The sequence below is a fragment of the Oncorhynchus clarkii genome, chromosome 13 (assembly GCF_045791955.1).
Source record: "Oncorhynchus clarkii lewisi isolate Uvic-CL-2024 chromosome 13, UVic_Ocla_1.0, whole genome shotgun sequence".
In the NCBI taxonomy this organism is placed as follows: Eukaryota; Metazoa; Chordata; class Actinopteri; order Salmoniformes; family Salmonidae; genus Oncorhynchus; species Oncorhynchus clarkii.
In genome coordinates this window covers 10918904-10943388 of record NC_092159.1, presented here as the reverse complement: position 1 = coordinate 10943388, position 24485 = coordinate 10918904, and the positions used below count along the sequence as shown (strand labels likewise).

The window sequence follows — 24485 nt, the reverse complement described above, 5'->3', positions numbered from 1 at the left end:
ACATATTGTGGGCGCTCCTCGTTATACATTTGTATGAAAGAGAGAGAACCTCATCGCTGTATATGCGTTTCATGACAATTGAGCTCAGTCAGAACCTATGGCTAGCATGATTCCATTTGATGACGACAGCGAGTGGGAATGACAAGTCAGTGGCTGACAGCGCTTCATCTATTTCCTGAACGACTGCGCTGCGTCGTGTGTGTCGCGGAGTGATCTTCAAGAGAACTGCAGAAAAAGAGATCCGGTAAACCCGGAAGCACACAGGCATCTCTCACTCGCGCAGCTGCCAAACTGAGCAGAGACCGCTGCTTAATTAAGCAGAAAGCACAGATGCACTTGGCCAAATCAATAACAGTAGTTAATGAAACAATTATAAATGTACACTGACACGCCGCGACCCACCATTAACAGGTCCGGGTCGCGACCCATACTGTAAACAAGGCGGCCCTAAAGTGTAATGGCTTTATTCAATAGTCCAGTTGGGGGCGATAATGAAAAATATTGGTTGACACACACCAATAAAGTCAACTGAAGAAGAAAAAGCAGAACAATTTCGTCTTTACAAATATTTTCCTGTATGTGAGATAATTTACTTGTTCTCTGTAATATCGTATAGATTTGGAATCGTGACATTATCTACGGTGGAGGAAAATATGCAGGTTTCTCGACTCATACCCTGACTATGAGAAGGGATTGTGAGTGACGATTCGTTTGGCAACCTTGTGACCCAGCATGACACCGTGAACAAGATTGGTCGACCGTCTTGCTGGGTGAGGCGATATACGTTCCTCCATTCATTAACGAATGGGGTTCCTATATTCTAATTTCTTTAAATATCTCTACTAGGAACTCTTAAATCGAGATAGCTGTGTATTTTGCTACTGCATGGCCAGTGTGAGTCAGAATACTAACTAGCCAGCCTGTTGTTCTTTCAAATGCGATGGTCAGTGGATAAACTGGCTCTGAGTTGGACATATGTCAGAAAACGAACTAGTAGCCAGTTGTTGTTGCCCATGGTGGAATAATATCAAACCCACAGTCTCCTGAAGCACATATGTCCCACACGAACTCCCGAGTCTAGTTAGCATTTCGCTACCTAGCTAGGCTGTTATATGACAAAACGGATGATCTGAATCAAACACTAACTAGCAAGCCATCCTCGGCGACAATATTATTGTGGCGCAGGAATGTCATATGTGTTTTAAGTTGAACTGGCATTGATGTTTTTGTTTACTACTGGTTTCAGATCCGAAGCAAGATACATTGTCGCCATGTTTTGTGTTTCGTTAAGGACTCAGTGCCCTTCCTGCGGAAGGAAATGTCGACTCCCGGAACACTTAAAACAAAGTAACTGCACTACTGTAGCCAACACACTTATAAAATAAGACAAGCGAAGAAATGCATAGTTTCAACAATGGATCCGGTAAGTTTGATTTCCTTTTAACAGTATAGGCCAGATGTGCTATATAAAATGTCTAGGCCTAGTATTCATAATCTGTGATCCACCACATCCCTGTGGACTGTGTTAATGGATGGACAAAAACGACGGTAAAACTTGTTGGAATTTGTTTTCCTTCGGCAAAGTAAGCTACAACTTTATCATGTTTAGGAATCTGTGTCTATTTCTTAATTATCTCTCCTTCCTCCTGTTCACCTCCACTGTTCACCTTCTTCTGTGGGGTTTATCGGCTGTTGGCATACAACGTTATGGTGCATTAGGCCACCTACTGTACTGTATTCACATCTTCCTGTTGAATGATTTCCCATCACATGTAATCACTTATTCAGCTGGCTGTGTCCTACTCTTACCCTTGTAAGGAAAGCCTCCTCTATTCTGTCCATTACTACCGTCACTGTTCCACTACTTTACTCTGTACCTGGAATAGGGGTGGCAGGTCGCCTAGTGGTTTAGAGCATTGGGCCAGTAACCTGAGCCGACTAGGTGAAAAATCTGTCAATGTACCTTTGAGCAACTTAACCCTAATTGCTCCTGTAAGTCGCTCTAGATAAGAGTTTCTGCTAAATGACTCAAATATAAACAATGAATGCCTGCCCTTATTGTCACTGTTCCACTGCTCCTGCCATCTCTGCACCACCACTGCCCATATCATTCCCTCAGCCTCTGCCTTGCTCATTGGCTCCTCCACCTCCTGTCTCCTAAGGACGTGTTTAACTAGCACATCTACTTCCTCATTCCCTTCCACCCCCACATGGGCTGGGACCCGAGCAAAGCTTATGTGGACACCCATCTGTCTCACCCGGGCAGGAATTTGAATTCCCTCATGTAGTGCTCCTTGTCTGCTATTTTTTTATATTTAAAAATAATAATTTTACCTTTATTTAACTAGGCAAGTCAGTTAAGAACAAATTCTTACTTTCAATGACGGCCTAGGAACAGGCCTGTTCAGGGGCAGAACGACAGATTTGTACCTTGTAAGCTCTGGGATTTGAACTTGCAACCTTCCGGTTACTAGTCCAACGCTCTAACCACTAGGCTACCCTGCCGCCCCCCATGTGAGCTAAATGATTGTAGACTCATAAACACAGCACATGAGTCAGAACATATAACTACACTGTCTGGTTTGACTTCTTCTGCCCACTGCAGTACGGCCATCAGCTCTGCCATGTACACAGCCAGGTGGTCTGTAATACGTCTCCTGACAGCCACCTCACTTTCCTGTTCAACAAAGGCTGGTCCAGTCTGACCTGTCCTTGGGTCTTTTGATCCATCTGTATATATGGGCAAAAAAATACTGATTTCCAGTTTCTAGTCGCCTTTTAAAGAACTGTCATGGATCAACCCCCTCCCTGTCTTTCTTTACTCTCTCCAACACGTGTAAATCAACTACTGGAGGTGGGAGGAGCCATTGTGGACTCCCCACGATACCGTGGGGCTAAAGTTCCTGCAATACAATCCCATCTGCCTCTTCCGGTTATCACCCACCCATCCAAAGCTTTTATTCTGTCCACATTCATTCTCCTAACTTTTCTGTAGCTCCCCTTTTGTGGGGTGAGACACCACATTCCTGTAACTAAACCCAATTAATTCCCAGCGATTGCCTTCTAATATGTAATGGCAATGACAAATACTTTCTTTTAAAAAAAATGGAAGGCAGTTGTTAACAGTCAAAGTCAAAAATGTATATCGTAGATATTGTTCTTTTTGTAGAAAATGTTATTTTTTGATTTTAAGTTGCATAAGGTTAGCAGTGTGGTTATGATCAGGTTTAAGATGACATTTTAGGAAGATACATTTTTGAAAAGGCCTGTGGTAGCTGGTGTCAACCTGGCCATTCAGTGTTTTTTCTCAAAGTTGCTGGCATGTCACGTGTCCTTCTTTTATCAGTACACTCGTAACAACCTAATCAATAAATATGGTGGAAACTGACTAGCCCATGCCTCCACCAACCCAATACTATTAGATTAGTGGGAAGTAGTGAACGATTGAACATTTGAAGAAAAGGAGTTATTCTAGGGATACACCCAAATCAATCAGAGTTGTAGACTAAATTAATCAAATATTTAGTTTAATAATTAACTATGATTAATATTTCTTGTGTCCAACAGGACAAAGCTATTCCGTTCCCCTCTACACTCCTGGAGTCCCCAGGTCAAACGTCTCTCGGGACTGCTTTACTGCTGGGTCTGGTTGACTGCAGGAAAACACCGGGGCAGAATGGAACTGAGAGAGGAGAAGAGAAGGAAGATGGAGATTTGATTTCATTAAGTAAGAACCGTGGTGTGTAGATTAGACTACAGTCTGCTTCTGAAACAATAGCGGAGGTGCATAAAGATGGCGGCCTGCATTACTTACCACAAATTACTCATTTTGCTGAGTTCGCTGTATTCTACTTTGCTGTCCTTTACTGTTGGTATGGTCATTAGCACAGTAAACATGATCCTAATTTTAGCTTCAAGATGTCGGCAATTTGAAAAAACAAAAAAGTAGATTGTTCAATGTTCCAATCAATCAACACAATGTTGCGCACCATTGTTTCAGAACTCAGTGGATAGTGCTAAAACAATGACGTCATATCAGAATTCTGCCATCTCTATGAACTTTAGTCATTAATTTAATAATTATATATTGATGAAAATATCGGTCATTCCACCGATTTTTAAGTGTACCTTGGTCCAAAAATATTTTTCACCTAATTTTAACATTCTGTCATGTACATCTTAATACATGTCTTTTTTTCCCCATTTCAAAACATTGAATTAAAATATTACTATACCAAGTGCCTATGTGCCAAATAAAGTAACATGCTGACCACACTGCTCGCGTCACATGCACATAAATGTGGTTCAATCATTGCACCCACGCTGCTCGCGGGCGTCAGCGATCGTCAAATAGAAATTGGTTCAATTGGTGACACTCAACTGCCTGCAAGTTCGGCATTTCCCATCTCCTTGTTGGTTTTTAGGAGCATATCCCACGTGGGTGATTGAAAGATGAATTTAGGTCCACACTCCGGTAGGTTGTAGTAATGCTGTAAACTTGGTTGCCAACCGCCATATAAAGTTCAAAGAAGAAAAAGAAGCTTCAAGGAAGGATGAGAGATGACGAGAAACAAATTCGGTTTACCATTTTATCTGTGGATTAATTGTCAGTTGCATTTCAGGTAAATAACAACCCAATGTTTATATACCAGGACACGTTAGCTAGCAGCAGCAGGCTAGCTAGCTAAATTGCCAAACATGTTTAATGCTTTATGACCTGTCCCCAAATTAATATAATTGGTTAATTTTGTTTTCATATTTCAACCTGCATGTCCTGATCACTTCTGGTGTGGGTGAACAAAATCAACGTGCACGTGATGACGCGCGCAGATACACGCGTGTCTGGTTTGCTTTGGTCAGCATGTAACAGGGGACTACTGAAAACAACAAAACAAGCCGATTACATGGGTAAAATAGTGCTTTAAAGGATCCAAAAAAATGCGTGTGACATGGGGAATGGAAGGTTGTTTTGTGCAACAGGGAGTGGCAATTGAATGCAATCTTCACAAAAAAAATGAATGTTAAAACATTGGTAGCATGTCTGTCTGGATTTAGGAGTTGACTTGCTCAGTTTCCCACCACAAAACAGCAGTAAATTGATAGAGTAGAACCAGCTCACCTGCTTTTACTCTGCGATTTGACTATTAGATGTTCAATGTTTCTTTTTTTTCTTATTTTTTAAAGGAATAGTTAAACCATATTAAAACGAGAGTTCAGTTCATGTAACAGGTTTGACCTTAAAATGAGGGTCACTAATCACATTGATAATAGTCTTCAAAAGGACTTTGTCAAAGCAACAAAATAACTAGTGCATGTGTTTACATGCACACATCATTTGACATTAAACTAGTTCTGGCAGTTGGCCCGAGTATGGCAATAGTCGTGTAAATATCTTAATTGGCTTAAGGTCATAATCGAGGTAAGCATACGCCTTTAAAAACACCTGGTTTTCTGAGCAATCTTGAGAATTCATTAGGACATGTAAAGGCCTTCATCAGATTCATAGAGGAATATTTAATCTGTGCATGTGCTAGCACGAGCAGCGCACGTGTCATTATTTTGCACGAATTCACTGTCGTGACATGACTATTAATGTGTTGACTGCTATTTTATAAAAACAATTAACTGTTTAATCATTATGTGATTAAATTAATAATGTAACAATTAACTCAGTAGTAACTTGGGGCACCACGGGAGAAGTTATTTCATGAGTTACTATCTCCCGACTAAACTCTATAGATATCTCTTACCTCAATCAGTCAATTATTAAGTCTTACCTCATCAGTTTCATTCTGAATTCAGTGATACACAAATTGGCTAATTTATTTACTAACTACCACACAGAAATACATACTCACACAGTATAGGTTGAATTGATTACTAACATCATGCAAGGAAAAGTCCCTAGTTGACTAACCCGATATGACGGCTTGTCACACAATGAAAGGAAGGGGCAAGATAAAGAGATAAGGCTGCAATTTTCTGTATTTATCAAAGTCCCATTAGTTAACCTGCTATTCAATATCTTTGTTTCACAGCGGACAGCCCTAACCGTTGCTCTCTCAATGGGAGGGGCTTATCATCTGGGGAGCCTCAACAACAACATGATGCTGACAAGAAAGAGAAGAGTCTCTCCAGATCAGAACATCTCAGTAAACATCAGCAGAGACGTATAGGGAAGAAACCTCACCACTGCTGTTCTGACTGTGGGAAGAGTTTTGCCAAACAGACAGAATTGATAATTCACCAGCGGATTCACACTGGGGAGAGACCTTATAGCTGTGATCAGTGTGGGAAGAGCTTCAATCAATCAGGACACCTGACTACACACCAACGCATACACACAGGAGAGAAGCCTTATAGCTGTGATTGGTGTGGGAAGGGCTTCAATCAATCAGGAGCACTGACTACACACCAACGCATACACACAGGAGAGAAGCCTTATAGCTGTCATCATTGTGGGAAGAGCTTCAGGATGTCAGGAGATCTGACTGCACACCAGCACATACACACAGTACAGAAGCCTTATAGCTGTGATCAGTGTGGGAAGAACTTCAATCGTTCAGGACAACTGACTACACACCAGCGCATACACACAGGAGAGAGGCCTTATGGCTGTGTTCAGTGTGGGAAGAGCTTCAATCGTTCAGGACACCTGACTACACACCAGCGTATACACACAGGAGAGAAGCCTTATAGCTGTGATCAGTGTGGGAAGAGCTTCAATCATTCAGGATCCCTAGTTACACACCAGCGCATACACACAGGAGAGAAGCCTTATAGCTGCGATCAGTGTGGGAAGAGCTTCATTCTTTCAGGATCCCTAATTACACACCAGCGTATACACACAGGAGAGAGGCCTTATGGCTGTGATCAGTGTGGGAAAAGCTTCAATCATTCAGGACACCTGACTACACACCAACGCATACACACAGGAGAGAAGCCTTATAGCTGTGATCAGTGTGGGAAGAGCTTTAATCATTCAGGAACCCTGAGCGAACACCAACGCACACACACAGGAGAAAAGCCTTATAGCTGTGATCAGTGTGGGAAGAGCTTCAATCAATCAGGACACCTGACTATACACCAACGCTTACACACAGGAGAGAAGCCTTACAGCTGTGATCAGTGTGGGAAGAGCTTCAATCAATCAGGAGACCTAACTGCACACCAGCGCATACACACAGGCGAGAAGCCTTACAGCTGTGATCAGTGTGGGAAGAGCTTCAATCGTTCAGGAAACCTGACTGCACACCAGCGCATACACACGGGAGAGAAGCCTTATAGCTGTGATCAGTGTGGGAAGAGTTTCAATCATTCAGGAGCCCTGATTACACACCAGCGCATACACACAGGAGAGAAGCCTTATAGCTGTGATCAGTGTGGGAAGAGCTTCAATCGTTCAGGATACCTGACTATACACCAGCGCATACACACGGGCGAGAAGCCTTATAACTGTGATCAGTGTGGGAAGAGCTTCAGGAATTTAGGACACCTGACTACACACCAGCGCATACACACAGGAGAGAAGCCTTATAGCTGTGATCAATGTGGAAAGAGTTTTGCTCGAGATTTCACCCTGACCAAACACCATCTCACACACACTGGAGAGAAACCTTATAGCTGTGATCAGTGTGGGAAGAGTTTCAGGACGTCAGAACACCTGACTAAACACCAACGCATACACACAGGAGAGAAACCTTATAGCTGTGATCAGTGTGAGAAGAGTTTTTCTCAAGATTCCAGCCTGACTACACACCAGCTCACACACACTGGAGAGAAACCTTACTCCTGTCTATGTGGAAAGAGCTTTGCTTATTCAGGGTCATTGAAAAAACACCAGAAAGCTCAAACATGTTTTCTTTCATCTCCCTCCTCTCTGGCACCGGTTCCAGATCCCTAAAAGTTGAATAGAAAACATCTTGTGAAGAGTCATCCAACTCCCATTCTCTAACTGTTTAAGTCAGTTATGGTAACGTGTAGATAATGTGGATAATATGCAGCTCTGGATCCATATGTGTCAAGCGTCTCGGAGTAGGAGTGCCGTGTGTGTCTGGTGGGGTGGGGTTGTTCAGAGCTGTATCTTATTTAATTAATTCCTATTATCCATTAAATAACTTTTATGTAGAATAATATTTCAACAATACCAGGTGTGTATTCATGTATTCAAAAGATTAATAATTAAATCCATTATCTGATCTATCTGGGGGAAATGTTGTCTGAAGAGAAATTGTTCATCTTGTCTTATACAATCATTGGTTCCTGTAGATGCTGGGTAGATATGTGAGGGGGGAGATGGTCAAGGACCCTCAGACCTTTTGGCAGAATGACCAGAAGAGGTTGTATAAGTTAAGATAGATGACGCCAGTCACATGCAGGAACCAAATGTTAATGATGAATTCATGATGAATAATGTAAATCATGTAAATATAACTTGTCTGTGTAAGCAGTATATAAGAGAACTAACGGGACTGCCCCGAAAGAGCTCCTGACCGATGTGTACTCTGGTGCATTATGTTTGTTGCAATCTCTCCAGCTTGCTGATAAAAAATAATTATTCATTAAAGTTTGACTGAGTTCCTGGTAGTAATTTCCACTATACATGTATTCAATACAAAAACACATTAAATCCTTTATCTTATGGGAAGGAGATGTCGCACTGCATGAGGACAATGGTCACACCATTCATGTGTGGGGTTGCTTCTCAGCCAAGGGAGTGGACTCACTCATAATTTTGCCTAAGAACACAGCCATGAGTAAAGAATGGTACCAACACATCCTCCGAGAGCAACTTCTCCCAACCATCCAGGGAACAGTTTGGTGACGAACAATGCCTTTTCCAGCATGATCCTGGAGTACCTTGCCTTAAGGCAAAGTGGCTCGGGGAACAAAACATTGATATTTTGGGTCCATGGCCAGGAAACTCCTCAGACCTTAATCCCATTGAGAACTTGTGGTCAATCCTCAAGAGGCAGGTGGACAAACAAAACCCCACAAATTCTGACAAACTCCAAGCATTGATTATGCAAGAATGGGCAGCCATCAGTCAGGATGTGGCCCAGAAGTTAATTGACAGCATGCCAGGGCGGATTGCAGAGGTCCTGAAAAAGAAGGGCAAACACTGCAAATATTGACTCTTTGCATCAACTTCATGTAACTGTCAATAAAAGCCTTTGACACTTATGAATTGCTTGTAATTATACTTCAGTATTCCATAGTAACATCTGACAAAAATATCTAAAGACACTGAAGCAGCAAACTTTGTGGAAATTAATATTTGTGTCATTCTCAAAACTTTTGGCCACAACTCTATGTAAAAACTGCATCCAGAAGCCATGGATTACAGGCAACATCTGCACTAAACAAAAGGGTGGAGCTGCCGCTTTCAAGGAGCGAGACTCTAACCCGGAAGCTTTTAGAAATCCCCCTCTGCCCTCTGATGAACCATCAAACAGGCAAAGCATCAATATAGGACTAAGATCGAATCGTACTACTATGATGCTCATCGGATGTGGCTGGGCTTGAAAACTATTACGGACTACAAAGGGAAACCCAGCCGCGAACTGCCCTGTGACGCGAGCGTACCAGACGAGCTAAATGCCTTTTATGCTCGCTTTGAGGCAAGCAACACTGAAGCATGCATGAGAGCACATGTTGTTCCGGATGACCGTGTGATCACGCTCTCCGTAGCCGATTTGAGCAAGACCTTTAAACAGGTCAACATTCACAAAGCTGCTGGGCCAGACGGATTAGCAAGATGTGTACTCAAAGCGTGTGCGGACAAACTGGCAAGTGACTTCAGTGACATTTTCAATCTCTCCCTGACCGAGTCTGTAAAACCTACATGTCTCAAACAGACAAGCATAGTCCCTGTGCCCAAGAAAGGTAACCTGCCTAAATGATTACCGCCCCGTAGTACTCACGCCGGTAGCCATGAAGTGCTTTGAAAGGCTAGTCATGGCTCACATCAACACCATCATGCCAGAAATCCTAGACACACTCCAATTCGCATACCGCCCCAACAGATCCCCAAATGATGCAATCTCAATCGCATTCCACACTGCCCTTTTCCACCTGGACAAAATGAACACCTATGTGAGAAGGCCGTTCATTGACTATATAGCTCAGCGTTCATCATCATAGTGCCCACAAAGCTCATCACTAAGCTAATCACCCTGGGACTGGGCACCTCTCTCAGCAACTGGATCCTGGACATCCTGACGGGCCGCCCCATGTGGTAATGGTAGGCAACAACACATCTGCCATGCTGATCCTCAACACTGGGGCCCCTCAGGGGTGCGTGCTTAGTCCCCTCCTGTACTCTGTTCACCCACGACTGTGTGGCCAAGCACGACTCCAACATCATCATTAAGTTTTCTGACGATACAACAGTGGTAGGCCTGATCACCGACAATGAAGAGACAGCCTATATGGAGGTCAGAGACCTGGCAGTGTGGTGCCAGGACAACAACCTCTCCCTCAATGTGAGAAAGACGAAGGAGCTGATCGGGGACTATAGGAAAAGAAGGGCTGAACAGGCCCCCATTAACATCGACAGTGCTGAAGTGGAGCGGGTCGAGAATTTCAAGTTCCTTGGTGTCCACATCACCAACAAACTATCATGGTCCAAACACACCAAGACAGTTGTGAAGAGGGCACGACAAAACCTTTTCCCCCTCACGACACTGAAAAGATTTGGCATGGGTCCCCAGATCCTCAAAAAGTTTTACAGCAATTAATCAAATGGCCACCCAGACTATTTACATTGACCCCCCCCCCCTCCTGTTTTTACACTGCTGCTACTCGCTGTTTATTATCTATGCATAGTCACTTTACAAATTACCTCAACTAACCTGTACCCCCGCATATTGACTCAGTACCGGTGTCCCTTGTATATAGCCTCGTTATTATTATTTAATTTTCTTGTTACTTTTTTTACATTAGTTTATTTAGTAAATATTTTCTTAACTCTTTCTTGAATTGCATTGTTGGTAAGCATTTTACTGTAAGGTGTATTCTGCGGATGTGACAAATACCATTTGATTTGAGTTAGGCAGGTTAGGATAATTAACGTGTCAGGTTAGGATAACTAACCTAGCAGGTTAGGAAAAGGGTTAGGCTTAGTTAAAATGCTACAAGGAAGCAGCCAGCAGTTACTTTAAACAGTCTTTGGTTGCAACCAATCTGCCAAATTAGCGGTTAGGATTCAATACACCCACTGATGTTGAGCCTCCCACTTGTTTCAGAACGCCCACTTCCAGACACAGTCCACGTATGCAGTTACCCATGACTCTGTGTGTCTCTCTCTCCAACAGAGAGTCCGCCTGATCCTAACAGTGACACATACACCGCTCTGAGCATGAGAACCAGGTCACCAGAGTACGACCCCACAGCAAGTCCCTTGTGATGTAGGGAGTGAGTGAAAAAGGGGCAGAGGAATCTGACACTGACCTGTAGCACCACCTGTACTCTGACACCTCCACCTACATCTGGTACACCAACTCAAAGTGACCTGTAGCACCACCTGTACTCTGACAACTCCACCTACATCTGGTACACCAACTCAAAGTGACCTGTAGCACCACCTGTACTCTGACAACTCCACCTACATCTGGTACACCAACTCAAAGACCCAGTCAGCAGTGAGGATGCAGGCAGATACTCCTAAACAGTAGAAGGACCTGAATGTCTCCAGTCTCCTGGACAGGTGAGTCTGTTGGAGTCAGTTGACTGTGTGGACTGTCAGTGGTCTGTGTGGAGATGGACTCAATGACTGTCGAATGACAACATCAGTGTAGCCTGGCGAAAGTAAACCCAGCACAGGACACAAAACTCATTTGGGTTTGTTCATTTTGTCAAAGCTTACATTTAAAATAGGATAATGTAAGGTGAAGTCACCATAAAGTAAAGTTCAGTCTAAATCACCATCAAGTGAAACAAATCTGTTAGTAAAGTGCATAAAACAATAAGTACAAAATGAACTGCAGAAAGAGTAGTGGCTCTGCTTTCAACAACAGAAATACAATAAAATACAAAGACCACAATGTTCACAGTTAGAATGGACTTTCTAGCGTTTCAAATGTCTGAGTACAAGATGTCCATCAACAAAAAACTCAAATCCATTCTGTCATCAATTACAATATGAATACTTACACGCTGTCCACGTGCTACCCTAACCCCATATGGAACAGTAGATCCTCATCTCTCCACAACGTGGTTCTGAGAGCCCTGGTATTCAGCTAGCAAGAAGCTAACATCCTCATGTCAATCTGAAAGTATCAACAGGATAACATGACCATCTGGCATTTTAAATATTACAAAACAAACTCTTAAACATTGCAGATGTAAAATATGAGATACCCATCCAGATTATCTACCCATCTCAAATCAAATGTTGTTGTATTGGTCACATACACATATGTAGCAGATGTTATTGCAGGTGTAGCCAAATGCTTGTGTTCCCAGCTCCAACAGTGCAGTAGTATCTAACAATTCACAACAATACACAAATCTAAAGGTAAACGAATGGAATTAAATAATAAATAAATATTAGGACGAGCAATGTCGTAGTGGCACTGACTAAAATACAGTGGAATAGAATACAGTATATACTGCAATCTCAACCACACTGCACACTGCCCTAACCCATCTGGACAAGAGGAATACCTATGTGAGAATGCTGTTCATCGACTACAGCTCGGCATTCAACACCATAGTACCCTCCAAGCTCGTCATCAAGCTCGAGACCCTGGGTCTCGACCCCGCCCTGTGCAACTGGGTACTGGACTTCCTGATGGGCCGCCCCCAGGTGGTGAGGGTAGGCAACAACATCTCCTCCCCGCTGATCCTCAACACTGGGGCCCCACAAGGGTGCGTTCTGAGCCCTCTCCTGCACTCCCTGTTCACCCACGACTGCGTGGCCACGCACGCCTCCAACTCAATCATCAAGTTTGCGGACGACACAACAGTGGTAGGCTTGATTACCAACAACGACGAGACGGCCTACAGGGAGGAGGTGAGGGCCCTCGGAGTGTGGTGTCAGGAAAATAACCTCACACTCAACGTCAACAAAACTAAGGAGATGATTGTGGACTTCAGGAAACAGCAGAGGGAACACCCCCCTATCCACATCGATGGAACAGTAGTGGAGAGGGTAGCAAGTTTTAAGTTCCTCGGCATACACATCACAGACAAACTGAATTGGTCCACACAGACAGCATCGTGAAGAAGGCGCAGCAGCGCCTCTTCAACCTCAGGAGGCTGAAGAAATTCGGCTTGTCACCAAAAGCACTCACAAACTTCTACAGATGCACAATCGAGAGCATCCTGGCGGGCTGTATCACCGCCTGGTATGGCAACTGCACCGCCCTCAACCGTAAGGCTCTCCAGAGGGTAGTGAGGTCTGCACAACGCATCACCGGGGGCAAACTACCTGCCCTCCAGGACACCTACACCACCCGATGTCACAGGAAGGCCATAAAGATCATCAAGGACATCAACCACCCGAGCCACTGCCTGTTCACCCCGCTATCATCCAGAAGGCGAGGTCAGTACAGGTGCATCAAAGCTGGGACCGAGAGACTGAAAAACAGCTTCTATCTCAAGGCCATCAGACTGTTAAACAGCCACCACTAACACTGAGTGGCTGCTGCCAACACACTGACACTGACTCAACTCCAGCCACTTTAATAATGGGAATTGATGGGAAATTATGTAAATATATCACTAGCCACTTTAAACAATGCTACCTTATATAAATGTTACTTACCCTACATTATTCATCTCATATGCATACGTATATACTGTACTCTATATCATCGACGGTATCCTTATGTAATACATGTATCACTAGCCACTTTATACTATGCCACTTTGTTTACATACTCATCTCATTTGTACATACTGCACTCGATACCATCTACTGTATCTTGCCTATGCTGCTCTGTACCATCACTCATTCATATATCCTTATGTACATATTCTTTATCCCCTTACACTGTGTACAAGACAGTAGTTTTGGAATTGTTAGTTAGATTACTTGTTATTACTGCATTGTCGGAACTAGAAGCACAAGCATTTCGCTACACTCGCATTAACATCTGCTAACCATGTGTATGTGACAAATAAAATTTGATTTGATTTGATTTGATTTTACTGTTATGTTCTAATTTTTCAGAGTAAATAACTCACCGACACTAGAGAAGCTTAACCAAGTTTAATTCTTCCCAAAGGGTCAATACAGCTGTAATTCAGACCCCCCAAAAATCTCACACAAGTACTGATATTTAACTCTTTCTCCTTGGCTGAGTCTCCTCCTCCACAACCGAACAGCCAATGCATCCCTGTTGCTAGACAGAACCTTAGTGATATCTGTTCTTCCTCACTTCGTTTAACCTGAACTCAGGCCATGACCCCTACTGCAGCAAAGAGAGTGGACACAGGCGAGCAGGATGATGTTCACTAAACAGGCGAGCAGGATGATGTTCACTATACAGGCGAGCAGGATGATGTTCACTAAACAGGCGAGCAGGATGATGTTCACTACACAGGCGAGCAGGATGATGTTCACTAAACAGGCGAGCAGGATGATGTTCACTACACAGGCGAGCAGGATGATGTTCACTACACAGGTGAACAGGATGATGTTCAATACACAGGCGAGCACGATGATGTTCACTACACAGGCGAGCAGGATGATGTTCACTACACAGGCGAGCAGGATGATTTTCACTACACAGGCGAGCAGGATGATGTTCACTACACAGGCATCCACCACAGAAACCAGGAAGTGCCTGTCTGTTGCAAAATAGACTGTTTTTGAGAAACATTGATGGCTGTTGTGTTGTTGAGATGCCAGTAGAGAGCGCTGTAGTACAGTCCACTGGAAACAACATGTTTTAGTGTAGCTGGTGAGACCTACAGAAGTGCAGAGAAACCACAGGCCTATTGGTACGGTCCAATTATGTTGTTGCATTTATTTTAAAGGACTTTAATGGGGATATTTTCTTCCAGTATAGTACATGTTCTCCAAAAAGATGCTCACATGTTGTTTATAAGCACTTCAGTGGCGTGTTGGTTGTCAGGAAAAGGCATCATGGGTACAGGAAGCCAGCTGTGCATCAACATCTTAGACCCTCAGTATATCTGGTTGGTGTCAACCACAGAACTCACACTCTTCTGTTTCACACAGCCAGTATAAGGTCTCCTACCAAACTCCTCTCTTCACTCTGTAAGTACCTTTTACATTACCATTCAACTTTTTCTGGGTGATTTGTTCTGCAGAATGAACACCTTCCTAATATTGAGTTGCACCCCCCCCCCCCCCATTTACGCTCAGAACAACCTCAATTCATCGGCGCATGGACTCTACAAGGTGTCGGAAGCCTTCCACAGGGATGCTGGCCTATGTTGACTCTAATACTTCCCACAGTTGGCTGGATGTCCTTTGGGTGGTGGACTAGTATTGATACACAAGATAAACTGTTGAGAGTGAAAAGCCCAGCAGCGTTGCCGTTCTTGACGCAAACCAGTGCGCCTGGCACCTACTACCATACCCCGTTCAAAGGCACTTAATGAATATTTTGTCTTGCCCATTCAGCCCCTCTGAATGGCACATGTACACAGTCCATGTCTCAATTGTCTCAAGGCTTAAACAATCCTTCTTTAACCCGTCTAGTCCCCTTCATCTACACTGATTAAAGTGGATTTAACAAGTGACATCATTAAGGGATCATAGCTTCCCCTGGTCACCTGAGCAGGTGTTCCTAATGTTTTGTATACTCGGTGTAGACGGTCTTAAAAAGGAAGTATAGTTCTGTATCAGCTACTTGTGTCCTGACCCATGTTCCCTCTAATGTTTTGGGGCACTGAGCAAATTTGACGTCTTGTGAGTGGAAACTTGAACATTGTGAGAATTGTGTGCAACTTCCAGCACACATTTACAGTGAACACTGAGGCTTTACCCTTACAGGTACAGACCAAGTAAAATATGAATTAATTAATGTCAAGCCTTTCATGAGGTAAAAACACATTTAAAAGTCTCATGTAATGTAGGCCTGCATTGAACACCACATGTAGCCAACTAGCCGGCTATTGTGGTTATTGGAGCATAATGTAGGCCTGCATTGAACACCACATATAGCCAACTAGCCGGCTATTGTGGTTATTGGAGCATAAAGTAGGCCTGCATTGAACACCACATATAGCCAACTAGCCGGCTATTGTGGTTATTGGAGCATAAAGTAGGCCTGCCAACAAAACCAATGGAGCAAATCCTGTAACATTATCACATGGAAATAGCTTTTAATTTCTATTATATAGCCTACAGTAGCCTATATGTGGTGTTCAATGCAGGACTATATTGCATGAGACTTAAATTCTTCTTAATCTAACTGCACTGTCCAGTTTACAGTAACTATTACAGTGAAATAATACCATGCTATTGTTTGAGGAGAGTGCACAGTTATGAACTTGAGAATGTATGAATAAACCAATTGGGCACATTTGGGCAGTCTTGTTACAAGATGTATAAGGCCACTCAGTGAGCTGTATAAGGCCACTCAGTGAGCTGTATAAGTCCAGTCAGTGAGCTGTATAAGGCCACTCAATTCGATCCTCCTCGTTTCTGCACTGTGATAATTATTATTTGAACCTGCTGTGGTCATCTATGAACATTTGAACATCTTGGCCATGTTCTGTTATAATCTCCACCCAGCCACCCCTCATAGCCTGGTTCCTCTCTAGGTTTCTTCCTAGGTTCTGACCTTTCTAGGGAGTTTTTCCTAGCCACCGTGCATCTACATCTGCATTGCTTGCTGTTTGGGGTTTTAGGCTGGGTTACTGTACAGCATTTTGTGACATCAGCTGATGTAAGAAGGGCTTTATAAATACATTTGATTTGATGATGATTTGCTTACAAGCAAAAACAAAAGCAGGAAGTACCAGTGAGTCGCTCAATACGGAGGTGGTCAGATAACATGGATGCTAAGCTACAGGACTGTTTTAATAGCACAGACTGGAATATGTTCCCAGATTCATCCGATGGCATTGAGGAGTATACCACCTCAGCCACTGGCTTCATCAATAAGTGCATCGATGACGTCATCCCCACAGTGACTGTATGTACATATCCCAACCAGAATCCATGCATTACAGGCAACATCCGCACTGAGCTAAAGGCTAGAGCTGCCACTATCAAGGAGCAGGAAACCAATCCAGACGCTTATAAGAAATCCCTCTATGCCTTTGAACCATCAAACAGGCAAAGCGGCTCTGACGATCATTGGATGTGGAAGGGCTTGCAAACTATTAGACTACAAAGGGCAACACAGGCACGAACTGCCCAGGCAGGCTAAATGCCTTTTATCCTCGTTTCGAGGCAAGCAACACTGAAGCTTGCATGAGCGCACCAGCTGTTCTGGACAACTGTGTGATCACGCTCTCTGTAGCAGATGTGAGCAAGACCTTTAAACAGGTCAACATTCACAAGACCGCGGGGCCAGACGGAGTACCAGGATGTGTACTCACAGCATGCGCGGACCAACTGGCAAGTGTCTTCACTGACATTTTCAACCTCTCTGTAATACCTACATGTTTCAAGCAGACCACCATAGTCCCTGTGCCCAAGAACGCCAAGGTAACCTGTCTGTAGCACTCACCTCTGTAGCCATGAAGTGCTTTTAAAGGCTGGTCATGGCTCACACCAACACCATCATCCCAAAAACCCTAGACCCACTCCAATTTGCATACCCCCCTCCAACAGATCCACAGATGACACAATCTCAATTGCACACTGCCCTTTCCCACCTGGACAAAAGGTACTCCTATGTGAGAATACAGCTCAGAGTTCAACACCATAGTGTCCACAAAACTCATCACTAAGCTAAAGACCCTGGGACAAAACACCTCCCTCTGCAACTGGATCCTGGACTTACTAACGGGCTGCCCCCAGGAGGTAAGGGTAGGCAACAACACATCTGCCACTGATCCTCAACACTGGACCCCTCAAGGGTGCGTGCTTAGTCCTCTCGTGTACTCCCTGTTAACACACGAATGCATGGCCAAGCATGACTCCAACACCATCATTAAGTTTGCAGATGACACAACAGTGGTAGGCCTGATCACCGACAACACTGAGACAGCCTATAGGGAGGAGGTCAGGACAACAACCTCTCCCTCAATGTGAGCGAGACAAAGGAGCTGATTGTAGACTACAGGAAAAGGACGGCCGAACACGCCCCCATTCATATGAACATAGCTGTAGTTGAGTGTGTCGAAAGCTTCAAGTTCCTTGGTGTCCACATCACCAACAAACTATCATGGTCCAAACACACCAAGACAGTTGTGAAGAGGGCACAACCATGCCTATTCCCCCTCAGGAGACTAACAAGATTTAGCATGGGTCCCCAGATCCTCAAAAAGTTCTACAGCTGCACCATTGAGCGCATCTTGACAACTGCTCAGCATCTGACCGTAAGGCGCTAAAGAGGGTAGTGCGTACGGCCCAGTACATCACTGGGGCCAAGCTTCCTGTCATCCAGGACTATACTAGGCGCTGTCAGAGGAAGGCCCAAAACATTGTCAAAGACTCCAGCCACCCAAGTCATTGACTGTTGTCTCTGCTACTGCATGGCAAGCGGTACCGAACGCCAAGTCTAAGACCAAAAGGCTCCTTAACAGATTCTACCCCCAAGCCATAAGACTGTTGAACAATTAAACAAATGGTTACCCGGACCATTTGCACTTTACCCCTACCTACAGTACATGTACATATTACCTCAATAACCTTGACTAACCTGTACCCCTGTATAGCCTCGTTATTGTTATTTTTATAGGTTTTATTTATTTATTCATTTTTTACTTTTGTTTATTTTTCTTCCTGTATTATACTTATGCTAAAATCTTTGTTCTAATTTTCTGAGACATTTTCTTTATGTTTGTATTGTTATCTGTTATTATGTCTTACTGTTGTTGCATTATAGAGAAGGAACCTGCCAGTAAGCATTTAGTTGGACGGTGTATACCATGTGTATCCTGTACATACGACTAATATAACTTGAAACTTGAAACAATTACTTTAAATGGGATCCTAGAAGTGAGGATTGATGACAACATGTTGCCTCCTTTCTCATCAGACCTCTCTCACAGGAGGACCTCGCTGTGGTTTATAGCACTGTCAACACACACGGAAGCAAATTGACCTGAATGAAAGGAGACCTGAACACAACAAGAAGTGCTGAACACAAGATGACTCTGCTTGGGATTCAATTGAAAGCACATAGTCAACAAGCATACTATACTTGAATTTTAAAGTTGATTTAAGCCAACATCCGCAGCATTTACCGCAAATATGATCTCTGCAAACATCAGGAAAATTCTTGAAAAACTGCAATGTCAGCAGAAGACACTTTTTAGACATGTTTACTTTATATGACTAAATATAGGGTCTACTATAGGGTTTAATATAGTATAATATAGGGTTTAATATAGTATAATATAGGGTTTAATATAGTATACTATAGGGTCTACTATAGGGTTTCATATAGTATAATATAGGGTTTAATATAGTATAATATAGGGTTTAATATAGTATACTATAGGGTCTACTATAGGGTTTAATATAGTATAATATAGGGTTTAATATAGTATACTATAGGGTCTACTATAGGGTTTAATATAGTATACTATAGGGTTTAATATAGTATACTATAGGGTTTAATATAGTATACTATGGGGTTTAATATAGTATACTATAGGGTTTAATATAGTATACTATGGGGTTTAATATAGTATACTATAGGGTTTAATATAGTCTACTATAGGGTTTAATATAGTATAATATAGGGTTTAATATAGTATACTATAGGTTTTAATATAGTATAATATAGGGTTTAATATAGTATACTATAGGGTTTAATATAGTATAATATAGGGTTTAATATAGTATAATATAGGGTCTACTATAGGGTTTAATAGAGTGTACTATAGGGTCTACTATAGGGTTTAATATAGTATAATATAGGGTTTAATATAGTATACTATAGGGTTTAATTAGTATAATATAGGGTCTAATATAGTATACTATAGGGTTTAATATCGTATACTATAGTGTCTACTATAGGGTTTAATATAGTATTATATAGGGTCTCCTATAGGGTTTAATATAGTATAATATAGGGTCTACTATAGGGTTTAATATAGTATAATATAGGGTCTAATATAGTATACTATAGGGTTTAATATCGTATACTATAGTGTCTACTATAGGGTTTAATATAGTATTATATAGGGTCTCCTATAGGGTTTAATATAGTATAATATAGGGTCTACTATAGGGTTTAATATAGTATAATATAGGGTCTACTATAGGGTTTAATAAAGTATAATATAGGGTCTAATATAGAGTTTAATATAGTATAATATAGGGTTTAATATCGTATACTATAGTGTCTACTATAGGGTTTAATAAAGTATAATATAGGGTCTAATATAGAGTTTAATATAGTATAATATAGCATCTTGGCCTATTTCTACATGTCTCATGGCTTGAGACTGAGCTTTGCTTTGTATAAAGACAATACCAAACTTGTCATTAAGCAGTATTTCTTTAACTCTTTGCGTGAGGTTTAGCGAGAGGAAAATATTGCCCATAGTCTTTTGGGTCGCCGTGGGTGACGGCACAACAAATTGGGGAATCATTACTGTAGCTTCATTACTGTTAACAATTAATGTACAAGACTGTACAACCACACTGTTATTCACTTCAGGCCCTATTCATACTGGAGATAATTTGACTTCACATGGACTTAAGTCACAATGTTGAGTCTACTCATCTCAAGTCTGAATCGGGCCCTTCAATCACATGTTTCTATTTAATATCTTTTTTTTTTTTTGTTCTTTGTAAAACACTTTTGTAAAATGCAATATCATTACTCAATTAGAATGACTTTGATTTAGGGTTGAACTATCCTCTTAAATAAAAGTATATGCTAAAACTGAGCTTGATTTCACTAAGTACGCTCCATGTATTAAGACAACATTTAATGAGGCCTTATAATAAATGTACACAGTGATTTAAACATAAACATTAATCCATCCATACACCACACTAAACCTACACATAGTCTGTATCTGGAAAGGCATCCTATTCCCTAACTACTGTGACACTGCAGACACAGCTATCCTCTCTAACAGTTAGGAGCCAAATGAATGATGCCAGGAACTCTAAATGTAATTATGTCACTCTTGTGACTTGCTGATGCAATGATGTCACACACAAATCATCATCACCATGGTGATGCGCCATGACATATTTCCTTCAGACGGTTGAAATGCTGTTGTCAAGGGGACGTGACAACACTACCCTGCAGGTGTCACGTGTTTAACCAAAGTCTTATAATCAGTGACATCATCATAGATGACATCATCATCGCCTTCTCCATGGCGACTACGTTGTCGCTCCTGGCAACGGCTCACGGTTTGGAGCACGGTCACTAGGCGACGGTCCAGGGCGGAGAGGTGCAGCTCTGAGAGGAGGGGGGCCACGGAGAATAGAGGATCATGGGAAAGGGAGTCCCTCATGACATCACTGAGACGGTACTGGGGCAGGGAGAGGAGACGCAGATGTAGGAGTGTGGAGCGACGGATCCTAGAGAGAGAGAGAGTGATGGAGTGAGAGCTATGAGACAGAAGAGGAATATATGATGATGCTGGGGTAGTGATGGGGGTTCTACTAAGATAACATACTGAATTGTTTTAAGATGGTCATTTAGTTATTTTATTTAGAATTTTAGGACCTCTTGGTAAATATATATTTTTTTTAATTACTATCCTACAGAAACACATTGAATAACAGATTCATAAACGGAAAAACAATGCAGCAGAAGGAAGTTTGTTTTCAAGTGTCTCCTTTATCTGAGAGTTATGAGAAAGATACTGAATTATTCTATTGTTTTTTACACATGTTTAACCCCTTTGGTTAGAACACCATCGTGTTCCTGAGTCTTATCTTTCCATAGAGTGGTCACATTACTCTGTTAGAACACCATCATGTTCCTGAGTCTTATCTTTCCATAGAGTGGTCACATTACTCTGTTAGAACACCATCGTGTTCCTGAGTCTTATCTTTCCATAGAGTGGTCACATTACTTTGTTAGAACACCATCATGTTCCTGAGTCTTATCTTTCCATAGAGTGGTCACATTACTCTGTTAGAACTCCATCATGTTCCTGAGTCTTATCTTTCCATAGAGTGGTCACATTACTCTGTTAGAACAACCATCGTGTTCCTGAGTCTTATCTTTCCATAGAGTGGTCACATTACTCTGTTAGAACACCATCATGTTCCTGAGTCTTATCTTTCCATAGAGTGGTCACATTACTCTGTTAGAACAACCATCGTGTTCCTGAGTCTTATCTTTCCATAGAGTGGTCACATTACTCTGTTAGAACACCATCGTGTTCCTGAGTCTTATCTTTCCATAGAGTGGTCACATTACTCTGTTAGAACACCATCGTGTTCCTGAGTCTTATCTTTCTATAGAGTGGTCACATTACTCTGTTAAAACACCATCGTGTTCCTGAGTCTTATCTTTCCATAGAGTGGTCACATTACTTTGTTAGAACACCATCGTGTTCCTGAGTCTTATCTTTCCATAGAGTGGTCACATTACTTTGTACGCCAAACCGTTCGAATGCTATCTATGTTTTTAGAAATACACATTTCCCAGCGCCAGCTGTGCCATCAGAGTCCTGGGTTCGCGCCCAGGCTCTGTCGTAACCGGCCGCGACCGGGAGGTCCGTGGGGCGACGCACAATTGGCCTAGCGTCGCCCGGGTTAGGGAGGGCTTGGTCGGTAGGGGTTTCCTTGTCTCATCGCGCACCAGCGACTCCTGTGGCGGGCTGGGCGCAGTGTACGCTAGCCAAGGTGGCCAGGTGCACGGTGTTTCCTCCGGCGCATTGGTGCGGCTGGCTTCCGGGTTGGATGTGCGCTGTGTTAAAAGAAGCAGCGGCTTGGTTGGTTGTGTATCGGAGGACGCATGACTTTCAACCTTCGTCTCTCCCGAGCCCGTACGGGAGTTGTAGCGATGAGACAAGATAGTAGCTACTACAACAATTGGATACCACGAAATTGGGGAGAAAAAGGGGTAAAATTCTAAAAATAAAAATAAGAAATAAAAAAAAGAAATACACATTTCTGGATGTCTGCTGGTCTGTTAAACACCGCTGTGGCTCTGCCACCTCCCACTGTAGATGAGGATGGCCAACACCGGTGGATGGGTGGATTGCGCAGCCCATGCAAAAACAGATATCTCTATCAGAAACAGATATCTCTATCAGAAACAGATATCTCTAACAGAAACAGATATCTCTATCAGAAACAGATATCTCTAACAGAAACAGATATCTCTATCAGAAACAGATATCTCTATCAGAAACAGATATCTCTAATAGAAACAGATATCTCTAACAGAAACAGATATCTCTATCAGAAACAGATATCTCTATCAGAAACAGATATCTCTAACAGAAACAGATATCTCTATCAGAAACAGATATCTCTATCAGAAACAGATATCTCTAACAGAAACAGAAACAGATATCTCTATCAGAAACAGATATCTCTATCAGAAACAGATATCTCTAACAGAAACAGATATCTCTATCAGAAACAGATATCTCTATCAGAAACAGATATCTCTAACAGAAACAGATATCTCTATCAGAAACAGATATCTCTATCAGAAACAGAAACAGATATCTCTAACAGAAACAGATATCTCTTTATGCAGATGTTGTTATTATGCTACTTAGATTCCTGCGGGGGTGCGATGTATTTTTATGCAGATGTTGTTATTATGCTACTTAGATTCCTGCGGGGGTACAGACATAGAATTATAGGGGCTTAATTATGCTATATGTTATCCTACAGCACTGCTAGGAGGTGTCAGGATAGAGGGTTCATCTGTAGAGTGACGTCCAAACCTGTAGTCAGCACACAGACAGTGTCAATGTTACAATCAACTAACGTTAGTTAAACCTGTAGTCAGCACACAGACCGTGTCAATGTTACAATCAACTAACGTTAGTTAAACCTGTAGTCAGCACACAGACAGTGTCAGACACACACACACATGCACGCACACACCATTAAGAAAAACAGATCATCAATGTCATTGTCAGGATACTCACGCCCTCCCATTGTCTAAGTGCAGAAGGAAAGTGTTGTTGCCAAACTTGTCAAACGTCTCATAGTGGTGTCGGTCCATATTACCTGGAACAAAATAGTTTGTGTTGAACGCATGTTTGTTTGTGTTTTATTTTCAGCTTTTTCCTCTTTCTGCTTATTGAAAAAACTTTGGTCTCCATGAACAGCACAATAGAAAGGTATTACTGTTACAGTCTCATTACTATTATAGTTCTAATATATTATTATGTCCTGACCCGGACCGACCCATGAGGAAGTCTAGTATAGTCATGTCTATCAG

The 24485-nt window shown here is 42.3% G+C and overlaps 2 protein-coding genes across 3 annotated transcripts in view; one reads left to right on the top strand and one right to left on the bottom strand.

Annotated features, from left to right (window-relative positions):
- The window catches only part of LOC139424237 (uncharacterized), a 511968-nt gene that overhangs the window by 136506 nt on the left and 350977 nt on the right, over positions 1-24485 (bottom strand).
- Positions 531-9245, top strand: LOC139424375 (zinc finger protein 271-like). Of its 2 annotated transcripts, none has more exons than XM_071176130.1 (4): positions 531-770; positions 1247-1423; positions 3568-3727; positions 6039-9245. In XM_071176130.1, the coding sequence occupies exons 2-4, from the start codon at positions 1415-1417 to the stop codon at positions 7901-7903; spliced, it is 2034 nt and encodes a 677-aa protein (XP_071032231.1). In that variant the 5' UTR covers positions 531-770; positions 1247-1414; the 3' UTR covers positions 7904-9245. The 2 variants fall into 2 exon arrangements, with proteins under 2 accessions (XP_071032231.1, XP_071032230.1); XM_071176129.1 differs by having other exon boundaries at positions 3568-3739; positions 6039-8835.